This window comes from Pelodiscus sinensis, chromosome 19 (genome assembly GCF_052426305.1).
Source record: "Pelodiscus sinensis isolate ZL-2025 chromosome 19, ASM5242630v1, whole genome shotgun sequence".
NCBI lineage: Eukaryota > Metazoa > Chordata > Testudines > Trionychidae > Pelodiscus > Pelodiscus sinensis.
This window is the reverse complement of record NC_143070.1, coordinates 7,632,397-7,644,823: the sequence shown is the minus strand read 5'-3', so window position 1 is coordinate 7,644,823 and position 12,427 is coordinate 7,632,397. Positions and strand designations below refer to the sequence as shown.

Here is a 12,427-nt window from a genome sequence, read left to right as displayed (position 1 = left end):
CTCTGACACAGAGGCCAGGGACACCATTTCTATCCCCTGGCTAATAGACTTTTATGGACCTAACCTCCATGAAATTATCTAGCTTCTCTTTAAACTCTGTTATAGTCCTAGCCTACACAGCCTCCTCTGGCAAGGAGTTCCACAGGTTGACTATGTGCTGTGTGAAGAAGAACTTTCTGTTATTAGTTTTAAACCTGCTACCCATTAATTTCATTTGCTGTCTTCTAGTTCTTCTATTATGGGAACTAATAAATAACTTTTCTTTATTCACCCTCTCCACACCACTCATGATTTTATAGACCTCTATCATATCCCCCCTCAGTCTCCTCTTTTCTAAACTGAAAAGCCCCAATCGCTTTACCCTCTCTTCATATGGGACCCATTCCAAACCCCTACTCATTTTAGTTGCCCTTTTCTGAACCCTTTCTAAGGCTAAAATACTTTTTTGGGGGTGAGGAGACCACATCTGTACACAGTATTCAAGATGTGGGCATACATAGTTTTATACAGGGGCAGTAAGATATTCTGTGTCTTATTTTCTATCCCTTTCTTAATAATTCCTAGCATCCTATTTGCCTTTTTGACCGCCGCTGCACACTGTGTGGAAGTTTTCAGAGAACTATCCACGATAACTCCAAGATCTCTTTCCTGATTTGTCGTAGCCCAATTAGCCCCCATCATACTGTACATATATCTGGGGTTGTTTTTTCCAACGTACATTACTTTACACTTATCCACATTAAATTTCATTTGCCATTTTGTTGCCAAATTACTCAGTTTGGTGAGATCTTTTTGAAGTTTTTCACAGTCTGCTTCTGTCTTGACTATCTTAACAGTTTAGTATCATCCGCAAACTTTACCAACTCACTGCTTACCCCTTTCTCAAGATCATTTATGAATAAGTTGAACAGGATTGGTCCCAGGACTGACCCTTGGGGGACACCACTAGTTACCCCTCTCCATTCTGAAAATTTACCATTTATTCCTGCCCTTTGTTTCCTGTCTTTTAACCAGTTCTCAGTCCAAGAAAGGACCTTCCCTCTTATCCCATGGCAATGTAATTTACACAATGAGGAGTAATGGTAGTTTGAATTAGGAGCTTTAATTCGAACTACCTAGTTTGTGCTGCGTGTAGCCGCTGGCAAGGAGTTCGAACTACGGGGCATTTAAAAAAGGCGACACCTGGGAACATGCAAATAAAGCCTGGGATCTTTAAATCCCAGGCTTCATTTGCAAGTTCGAATGCCTACATTAGCCACCCTAGTTCGAACTAGGGTGGCAGTGTAGACATACCCACATAGATTAGTAAGACATGAATTCCCTTTACAGAAACCATGTTGACTTTCGTCCATCAAATTATGTTCTTCTACATGCTTCACAATTTTATTCTTTACTATTGTTTTGACTAATTTGCCCGGTACTGAAGTTAGACTTACCGGTCTGTAATTGCCAGGATCACCTCTAGAGCCCTTTTTACATATTGGTGTCACGTTAGCCATCTTCCAGTCATTAGGTACAGAAGCCACTTTAAATGATATATTACAAACCACAGTTAACAGTTCAGCAGTTTCCCATTTGAGTTCTTTTAGAACCCTTGGATGAATGCCATCCGGTCCCAGTGATTTGTTAACGTTAAGTTTTTCTATTTGTTCCAAAACCTCCTCTAATGACACTTCAATCCGGGACAGTTCCTCAGATTCATCACCCACAAAGGACGGTGCAGATTTGAGAATCTCCCTAACATCCTCAGCTGTGAAGACTGAAGCAAAGAAATCGTTTAGTTTCTCCACAATGGCTTTATCGTCCTTGATTGCTCCTTTTATATCTCGATCGTCTAGGGGACCCACTGGTTTTTTAGCAGGCTTCCTGCTTCTAATGTACTTAAACATTTTGCTATTTCTTTTTGAGTTTTTGGCTAGCTGTTCCTCAATCTTTTTTTGCTTTTCTTATTACATTTTTACACTTGATTTGACAGGGTTTACGTTCCTTTCTATTTATCTCACTAGGATTGGACTTCCACTTCTTGAAAGATGCCTTTTTGTCCCTCACTGCTTCTTTTACATGGTGGTTAAGCCACAATTACTCTTTTTTTAAGTCTCTAACTGTGTTTTTTAATTTGGGGTATACATTTAAGTTGGGCCTCTGTTATGGTGTCTTAAAAAAGTTTCCATGTAGCTTGCAGGGATTTGGCTCTAGTCACTGTGCCTTTTAATTTCTGTTTAACTAACCTCCTCCTTTTTGTGTAATTCCCCTTTTTGAAATTAAATGCCAAAGTGCTAGAGTGTTCTTCCCACCACAGGAATGTTAAATGTTGTTATATTATGGTCACTATTCCCAAGTGGTCCTGTAATAGTTATCTCCTGGACCTGATCCTGCACTCCACTCAGGACTAAATCGAGAATTGCCTCTCCCCTTGTGGGTTCCTGTACCAGCTGCTCCAAGAAGCAGTCATTTAAGCCATTGAGAAATTTTATCTCTGCTTCTCTTCCTGAGGTGACATTTATCCAGTCAATATGGGGATAATTAAAATCCCCCATTATTATAGAGTTCTTTATTTTGGTAGCCTCTCTAATCTCCCTCAGCATTTCAATGTCAGTATCACTGTCCTGGTCAGGTGGTTGATAATATATCCCTATTACTAAATTCTTATTATAGGAGCATGAAATTACTATCCATAGTGATTCTATTGAACATGTTTATTCACTTAATATTTTTATTTCATTTGATTCTACATTATCTTTCGCATACAGTGCCATTCCGCCACCCACACGGCCTGTTCTATCCTTCCAATATATTCTATATCCCGGTATGATTGTGTCCCACAGATTTTCCTCATTCTACCAGGTTTCAGTGATGCCTATTATGTCAATCTCCTCCTTTAATACGAGGTACTCCAGTTCACCCATCTTATTAGTCAGACTCCTAGCATTTGTGTAGAAGCACTGTTTGTCTGCCACTGTTTGTCTGCCCTTCCCTGATGCATTGGATTCCTTTATATGCGGTTATTTGTCTGCTCTGGCTCATGGTTTGTCTTCTCCCCTCTTCTCCTTCTGACTACAGCCTAGAGAATTTCTATCAATGGATTCTCCTCTAAGAGAAGTCTCCATCCGATTTACGTGTTTCTCCGCACCAATCGGCTTTCCCCCATCTCTTAGTTTAAAAACTGCTCTATGGCCTTTTTAATATTTAGTGCCAGCAGTCTGGTTCCACCCTGGTTTAGGTGGAGCCCATCCTTCCTGTTTAGACTCCCCCTCTCCCAAAAGTGTCCCCAGTTCCTAATAAATCTAAGCCCCTCTTCCCTACACCATCGTCTCATCCACACATTGAGACTCTGAAGCTCTGCCTGCCTACCTGGCCCTGCACGTGGAACTGGAAGCATTTCCAAGAATGCCACCATAGAGGTCCTGGATTTCAGTCTCTTTCCTAGCAACCTAAATTTGGCCTCCAGGACGTCCCTCCTACCCTTCCCTACGTCATTGGTACCTACATGTACCACTGGCTCCTCCCCAGCACTACACGTAAGTCTATCTAGATACCTCGAGAGATCCTCAACCTTTGCACCAGGCAGGCAAGTAACCATACGGTTCTCTCGGTCATCACAAACCCAACTATCTATGTTTCTAACAATTGAATCACCCACTACTAAAACTTGCCTCTTCCTAACAACTGGCGATCCGTCCCCTTCAGAGGTATCCTCAGCGCGAGAGGATACCGCAACATCCTTTGGAAGGAGGGTCCCAACTACGGGATGGTTTCTGTCTGCTCCCATTGAATGCTCTGTTCCCCTGAGACTTTCATCCTCCTTAAGAGCATTGGGGCTCTTAGACTAGAGGTGGGACAGTACGACAGTGTCCCGGAAAGTCTCCTCAGCATAGCTCTCTGACTCCCTTAGCTCCTCCAGTTCAGCCACTCTGGCCTCCAAAGCCCAAACTTGGTCTCTGAGGCTCAGGAGCTCCTTACAGCAGGTGCACACATATGCCACCCGCCCACAGGGCAGGTAATCATACATGTTATACTCAACGCAATAAACAGGATAGCCTCCACTCTGCTGCTGGGCTTCTGTCTCCATTTTTCATATGAAAAACTTTAATTATAAACTGAGCTTCCTTTTAAATGTCTGGAATATAGATTATTATAAAAGTTATGTTTAAAGAAGGTCAGAAGTTACTAGTGCCCTCTAACCTCCCCCTCTTAACTCCCTCTCAAAACTCCCTGTTTGCAAGCTCCCTGGTCACTGACTTACAGCTTTATAAAACCATCACACTGCCAAAATGTTAGGTGCCTAGAAAATTACTGGACCAGCACTGTGATCTACAGAGCCCCAGTTAGGTGCTTCTACAATGCATCTAGGGCCGTAGTCACCATCCAGTCGATCACGATCGACGGGTCAATCCTGAGGCCTTGACCAGTCGATCACGAGGAGATCTGGGCCCCTCATTTCCCCCCCCAGTCCCAAGAAGCCCCACTACCTACCTCCAGCGACAATGAAAATAGTGGCAGCTTCCATTGGAATGGAAGTTGGATGGATGGAAGTTCTGCAGCTGCAGGTCACTTCTGGGGGTTCCGGAAATGCGCTAGCTGCTTCCTTGCCCCAGGTCTGTGTTGTGACGGGAACTTACCGGGTGAGTCCCAAGAGGAGCACGCTGGGACTTCCCTTCTCTGGGAGGGGGGGATCCTGAGAGGAGGCGGGTGCAGGGGACTCACTGCCCCCCTCTTCCCCCGGCACCCTGCCCCCTGCCCCCTGCTGCAGAACCCTGTCCCCTGTGCCTCCCGGCACCCTGTTCCCTCTCCCCTGCCCCCAGCTACAGAACCCTGCCTCCACTGGTACCCTTCCCCAGTACCATGTCCCCTGCTCCCACCAGCACAGTTGGGGCCACATTAGTGAGGCCTGGGGGGGGGGGGGTTGGAAGAATTATTTTTTTTGCATCTCACTTGTGTGGCCCCAACTGACTTTTCTGTGGATCTACACAGCAAAAGCCCAATGAAAAAGCGATCTGCTTTTTCGAAAGATAGCGTCCAGTCAAGGTGAATGCTATCTCGCATGTAAATTGTGAATACTGTGGATAGAGTGGGCACCAGGGCACCTGAGCTTAAATTCTTTTGAAAAAACACTCTCTTCCACGTCCACACATGCCTTTTTCCGAAAAAGCTTTTTTGGAAAAAGGCTTCTTCCTCATAGAATGAGGTTTACTGCTGTTGGAAAAACCTCTCCATTCTTTCATCTTTCTATCGAGAGACCACAATAGCAGTGTTGACGTAAGTATTGTTTTTCTCGAAAAATGGCCATTTTTCTGGGAAAAACTCTGCGGTGTAGACACACCCTCTGTATCCTTTTTTTTTTTTTTTAAATATATGTATTCCTTCTTCAGCATCTGAGGAAGTAAGTTGTAGCTCATGAAAGCGTATGCCCTAATACATTGGTTAAACTTTGAAGTGCCACCAGACTCCTTATTTTTCCCGGAAAGAGAAGCTCTCAACTAATCATCTATTTTTGTTTCCTTTTCCAGAGAAACAAGCTGTGGAACTTCGTAAGTGTCATTCTCTCTCATCCTAAATGTCAAACTTTTGTGAAAAGGATATGACCCTGCATGTAGATCCCTGGGAAGTGAAGCTCCCCTATTAATTGTTGGTCCATGTTTGTTTGTTTGTTTGTTTTTTAGAGAGACAAGCAGCAGAACTTCGTAAGTGTCATTCCTCCCTTGCTACATGAGAGAATTTTGTACATGGGTGTATCCTTACAATGGGGCTGTGGTCATAAGGGGGTTGGAGTTCGTTTTGTCGGGTTTGTAACTTGAATAATAATAGAGGTCCCGGGTTAAGCATGAGAATCTAACAGCAAAAAGTAATGCGAAATAATACTCTGGGGAACTAAGAAGTAGAGCGACTGTGTGGCTATGTCTACACTATAGGCTTTTTGTGCTAGAACGGTTATTCTTGCAAAAAACTTGCGGAGCATCTACACTGCATGGCTGTGTCTAGACTGGCCAGTTTTTCCGAAAAATCAGTTGCTTTTCCGGAAAAACTTGCCAGCTGTCTACACTGGCCGCTTGAATTTCCGCGAAAGCACTGACTTCCTACTGTAATAAATCAGTGCTTTTTGTGGAAATACTATGCTGCTCTCATTCGGGCAAAAGTCCTTTTGCACAAAACTTTTGCACAAAAGGGCCAGTGTAGACATCTGAGATTTGTTTTCCACAAAAAAGCCCCGATCACGAAAATGGCGATCGGGGCTTTTTTGTGGAAAAGCGTCCATGCCAATCTAGATGCTCTTTTCTGAAAATGCTTTTAACAGAAAACTTTTCCGTTAAAAGCATTTCTGGAAAATCATGCCAGTCTAGACGTAGCCCATGTGTGTGTTCTTGCACAAGTAAATTTTCAGTAAGGAGTCGGAACAGAGGGCTTCTTGCACAAGAGTTATTCCTCTCCCCACGAGGAATAAGCCCTCTTGCACAAGAAGGCAGTGTGGACCGGCAACAGGGGTTTCTTGCGCAAGAGTGTCCACACTGCCATGAATGCTCTTGCACAAAAGCACGTGGCAGTGTGGACACGCTCTTGCACAAAACAGTTCTTGCACAAAAAGCCTGCAGTGTAGACATAGCCTGCATGTAGAACATGGGCTCAGATCTCATCTCATCTTTCCTTATGTGGTTGGTTTTAGGGTGGAGAAGATTGGTGGTACCTATTGAAGAAGGTAAATTAATGTTCCTATTTTGTCAATGTTCCATTCTCCCCTCCCATGTGAAAATGTAGCTCCTTTTCCTTCACTGTAGGAGTGCATTTGGGCGTGATAGCTCAGGGCAGGCCTCACCAACCTCCTGCAATTTAAGGGACACCATAAGGTTGTAACTCTTCTCCCAGAGAGCGTTGGCAGCAACAAGTGGTCAGGTTCTATTTCTAGGAAGTTCTTCTAAAAAATGCCATATAGATCCGATGCACGCCCTTACCCAGTAACCTGGGAAAACTAAACAGCACTCCTGAGTAGGGATGTAAGTACCTAGTCGACTACCCAATAAGCATAAGCTTATCAGATAGTCAAGGAGTCACTCAGCTAGTTGCTTCTCCCCCCACCTTGCTGCCTCTATCAGAGAGAGGCAGCAAGGGTGGGGGAGCAGGAGCTAATGGGGGGGGGAAGCCAGCTTAAAAGCTAGCTTCCCCCCCCCCCCCAGCACCGTCTCCGCAGACTGCTGCACCTCTCCCTTTGAAATGTACAAGAGCTGCAGGTGGGGAGAGGTGCAGGTGGTTCTTGTACATTTCAAAGGGAGAGACGCAGCGGGCTAGTGAGCACTCCACTTATCAACTAATCAAGCAGTCAGTGAATTTCCATCGGCTACTCAGTTAGCTGATTGATCGAAATTTAACATCCCTACCCCTGAGCAATGTTCCCGCTAATCTTTTCTGTCCGTGCATGGATTTTTCCATCCATGTGTGGAATACATTTTGTGTGTGCTGAGGTATGTGTGAAAGTGCACCACCAGGAGAAACACAAAAGCTATGGCTATGTCTAGACTGGCATGATTTTCCGAAAATGCTTTTCACGGAAAAAATTTTCCGTTAAAAGCATTTGCGGAAAAGAGCATCTAGATTGGCACGGATGCCATGCCAATCTAGATGCGGTTTTGAGCAAGAAAGCCCCGATCGCCATTTTCGCCATGGGGCTTTTTTGCACAAAACCGTTTTTAGCTGTCTACACTGGCCCTCTTGCGCAAATACATTTGAACAAGAGGGCTTTTTCCCCGAACAGGAGCATCATAGTATTTGCGGAAGAACACTGACAATCTTACATTAGATCTTCAGTGTTCTTGCGCAAATTCAAGCGGCCAGTGTAGACAGCTGGCAAGTTTTTCCTGCTGCTTTTGCGGAAAAACTTGCGAGTCTAGACGCAGCCTATGTGTACACTCGCGGCTTCTTGCATGAGAAATATGCAAATGAAGCATGGAATATTGCCGAGCCTCATTTGCATACCTAATGAGCTGCCATTTTTGCAGAAGAGGCTCTGATTATTTTCAGGAATAGAGGCATTGTGCAAGAGGGTTTTTCTTGCACGAGAAGGGGCAGTGTAGACAGCTCCTTCTGGCTCAAGAGCCTCTTTTGCAAAAATGGCGTCTACATTGCGTGCCAGCGTAGACGTAGCCTAAGAGTAGGGTGACCATGTTTGATCATCTCTAGGATACAGTAAAAGAACTCATTAGGTTTTGATTAAGACTGGGCAGTGCTGCAAGCATTGATATCTACAGCTTAGTGTTAGAGCCACTATGGGACAGTGCGTCTGATACACTAACCGGGCGGCTCCCTTGAGAACAGCTGGAATCACTGGGAGCTGGGTGGGCCCTGGAGCTAAATTAGTAAATGGCCAGCCGGGTGGCGAAGGCCAGAGCAGACCCCAGCTGAGATTTACAGCAAGTCAGAGCCCATGCATATGAGAGCAGCTTCTGAAGGCCTTTTCTGCAGCTCCCCACCTGCGAAAAGAGCTCATTTGCATTCTGCCCGCCCCCCTGCACTGATTGGACAAAAGATCCGTCTGATGCAAAAGCATCCGGGATCGGAGGCCCTGGCCATGTTCCGTTTTTCCTCTCCGCCTCCCCTGGTAGCTTCTCTCTCCCGCGATCAAGCCAACTCGTTAATCTCCCTAACGTCCACCCGCATCTTACCTCCAGCAGCCGCATTCTCCCATAGCCCCAGAGCGATGCAGGCGGGTCCCCTCCCCACACACACAGCGTGTGCCGCCTTGGCAGCCAAGCAGAGCTGTGTCCTGTTATTGACACATTTCTGCTGGGGGGTTGTGGCTCATGGAAATGATGCCGGCTTCCGGGGGGAGGCATAGGGGAGGGTCCCCAAGTCACCTTCCGGCTGGGGCAGAGTCTGTCACTGCTCACACCTCCTTCTGGTGCAGGGTTCTGACTCTGGCTCTTGGCTTCCCTTCTCCTTGTCATGGCTCCTTCCCCACTCTGGCATGATAAATGCAGAAGTGGGGGCCAGCAAGTGTACCCCAAAGCCTTATCTACCAGGCTTTGGTATAAAACTTCCCCCCAAGATCTTAAAAACCTAGATCTTGGGAATAAGACTTCCGCTGCCACCACCCAAATGTTGATAAAGAAATCAGGGGAAAGATCATTTGGGAAATCTTACCCCTAAAATAAAAATCAAGGCACACAATTAACCACTGCCAGGTTAATAAAAAGAAAAGAAAGAACCTTTATTATTACAACAATATTCCTGTTGCAAACATAATGACTAGATAGGGAGGTAACAAAATATACTCATGGAGAAACTCCATGGGCCTAGAACTTAGTTACAAAGAAAAGCCAAAACATCTTTTAAACAGCGCCAGATCTCAGATCCCATACCCAATCCTTAAAACAATAAAACCTAACGAAACTGCCTAAACTTTACCCTACTTACAGAAAATGAAGAATGGTGTCTTGGAGAGAGAGAGAGACATGCTTGTCCCTCTCTGTAGCTGCAGAGAACACACTGCGAGACAAAAGGAGAAAGGAAAAAAAACCCAAATTCCTTTGTCCCAGTTTGAAAAGTCCCACCTACATTCTTATTGGTCTCTCCACCTGGCTAGGTGTAGTTAACCCCTTAATCCCCAGGCTGCTGGCTAACCCTCATAATCATGACACTCCTTCTCCCGCCTCTCCCTCTCCCCGCAGCAAAGGTGACTCTGGATCCAAACACGGCTCATCGCAACCTCATCCTGTCTAAGGATGGGAAACATGTGAGTTGGGCAGGCACCCGGCAGGATCTGCCCGACAACCCGGAGCGATTTGACACTGATCTCTCTGTGCTGTGTTGCGAGGGCTTTGCCTCGGGAACACATTGCTGGGAGGTGGAGGCAAAAGTGGGGGATGGGATATACTGGGCTGTGGGGGTGGCCAGAGAGTCTGTGGGCAGGAAGGGAAAGATGAGCCACAAACCCGAGGAGGGGATCTGGGCCGTGAAATGGTGGGGGGATCACATCAAGGTTCTCACCTCCCCTGAGACCCTCCTGCCCCTGAAGCAGGCTCCCAGCAGGATCCGGGTTTGTCTGGACTGTGACCAGGGGCAGGTGGCATTTTTTGATGCGGATGCCAAGGCCCAGATCTTCACTTTCCCGCCTGGCTCCATCCCCGGGGAGAAAATCCGCCCCTGGCTCTGGGTAGGGTGGCAAGGTAAGCTCAGCCTGGGTCTCTGAGACATGGGGGTGGGGTAGGGTGGCAAGTATCCCCCGGAAAGCCCTGGTAGCCTCTCTAGCCTCACCTACTCTAACCATAGGGCTGTGTCTAGACTGGCCAGTTTTTCCGGAAAATCAGCCGCTTTTCTGGAAAAACTTGCCAGCTGTCTACACTGGCCGCTTGAATTTCTGCAAAAGCACTGACTTCCTACTGTCTGAAATCAGTGCTGCTTGCGGAAATACTATGCTGCTCCCGTTCGGGCAAAAGTCCCTTTTGCGCAAAAGTTTTGCGCAAAAGGGCCAGTGGAGACAGCTGAGATTTGTTTTCCGCAAAAAAACCCCAATCGCGAAAATGGCGATCGGGGCTTTTTTGCGCAAAAGCGCGTCTAGATTGGCCACGGTTCCTCTTTGGAACCTCCCTTCAGGAAGCTGAAGGCTGCTCTCAAATCACTTCACTGCTGCAGCTTAAATAAGCCCAAATCCCTCAGCCTCTCCTCATAGGTCATGTGCTTCAGTCCCGCGTCATTTTGGTTGCCCTCTGCTGGACCCTCTCCAATGCATCCACATCCTTTTCTGTAGTGGGGGGCCCAGAACTGAACACAATAGCCCAGATGTGGCCTCACCAGAGCCAAATTAAGGGGATTAATCACTTCTCTAGATCTGCTGGCAATGCTCCTCCTAATGCACCCTAATACGCCATTTGCATTCTTGGCTATAGGGGCACACTGTTGACTCATTTTTTTTCTGCCCTTCAGGGCTCTCCTTAGGCTGTAACTCCAATTGTGTCTAAGGGGGGACTGTGCAGGAAATCAAAACTCTCTAAAAGAAAACTGCTGTAAGGGTTAAAAGTTTTCCAGGCCTCTCTCCCTGTATCAGAGTGAAATCAAATTAACTCTAATCAAGACCCTTACAATGCCTATCTCAAGTTCACGGATACTCCTAGTCTGTCACAATTTGTCATGTAAACCCTTATCTTTGTCACAGTTTGCCTTGTAGACTCCTCTACTCAAGTTCTCATGTGGCTTTGTACTGTAAAAACTTACTTCTAGCACTCCTGGTGTGACCAGAAACATCTCAGAGTACTTCTGCTGAGACTTTGATATGTTAAAGAAAACAATCAACAACTAAACTGTCTGAGCATACTGTATACAGGATCCCTGAAACTGTCTCTTAATGCTGCGGCTGCTCACTCTGGTAGCTGTCAGCCTGCATGCATGCATAATAAAGTTTTCCTTCTAGGTTTCTCTCCTGCCTCACTGATTTGACCTCCTGCCTCGGACCCTTCTGGGGGCTCTGTACCCCAGGGGAGCGAGATTTCCCTGACAATTGCACAGCCGGGGGGGGGGTGCAGCATAACCCGGATGCAGGGCGCTGTGGGGGACGACGACTGTGTGAGAGAGTAAAAACCACTAATCTTTGTGCCAAAGCTGACCAAAGGCTGCCCTCCCTGGAAGGGCCCCATTGTACTAGTTCCGCAGGAACCACGCCTGCATGAATCCAATAGTGTTTGTGTGAAACTGGGGTGAAGTTAAAACTGTTTCGTGTATTTTTTTAAATAAAAATATGAAAATGTTTTGCATTTTATTGACAGCAGCTTTATTCATACTGATCTTGCTGGTCCTCCCCCTCCTCCCAGTAGGGAGGCACAGAGGCTGCCCCAAGGAGCAGGCCAACCCCCCAAACAGAACCAGACCCACGTCATCATCCCTGGCCAAACCGAACCAGACCCATGTCCCCCCCAGGCCAAATTGAACCAGACCAGACCCGCATACCCCCCACCCTGACCAAATTGAACAAGACCAACTCCTCCCCTCCCCCCATGCCAAACCAGACCCACGTCCCTTCCTGGACCAAACTGGACCCAACCCATATCTCTCCCTAGAGCAGGGCCATGGGTTATGGAGGGGGAAAGGTGAAAATGGAGAGGTCCAGTCTCCCCCATTTATGCTGTTGAGGGGATGAGGCAGAGGAAACAGAAAGGTCCAGATTCTCCCGTGGGTGATAAAGAGGTGGGTTGTGGAGAATTATGGCTGGGAGAGGAATAGAGGGGGACTGAAAATATGACAGTAGATGCAGATTCAAAGTGTCAAACCTTTAACTGCCTCTCAAATTTTAAAGGCAGGAGCCATCATGCACCAGAGCTTTTCACAATATTCGGTGTTGGCCCCTTCTTTGAAAATATTTCCCGCTGTAACAACCTCCCTTCTCCACCAAGCGTGTCAGCGCGTCCCTGCTCACCTGCATGGTGCTCCTGGGGCACACAGCAGGATGGCG

At 46.6% G+C, this 12,427-nt stretch overlaps 1 protein-coding gene across 3 annotated transcripts in view; it reads left to right on the top strand.

Moving 5' to 3' along the window:
- LOC102460230 (butyrophilin subfamily 1 member A1-like) overlaps window positions 1-11,737 on the top strand; it is a 31,341-nt gene extending 19,604 nt beyond the window's left edge. For all 3 annotated transcript variants that reach the window (XM_075914048.2, XM_075914047.2, XM_075914049.2), the window contains 4 exons: window positions 5,508-5,528; window positions 5,661-5,681; window positions 6,659-6,691; window positions 9,654-11,737. In XM_075914048.2, the coding sequence (XP_075770163.2) occupies window positions 5,508-5,528; window positions 5,661-5,681; window positions 6,659-6,691; window positions 9,654-10,174 (596 nt within the window). In that variant the 3' untranslated portion in view covers window positions 10,175-11,737. The remainder of the gene's footprint in view (window positions 1-5,507; window positions 5,529-5,660; window positions 5,682-6,658; window positions 6,692-9,653) is intronic.
- Window positions 11,738-12,427: the final 690 nt, after the last annotated feature.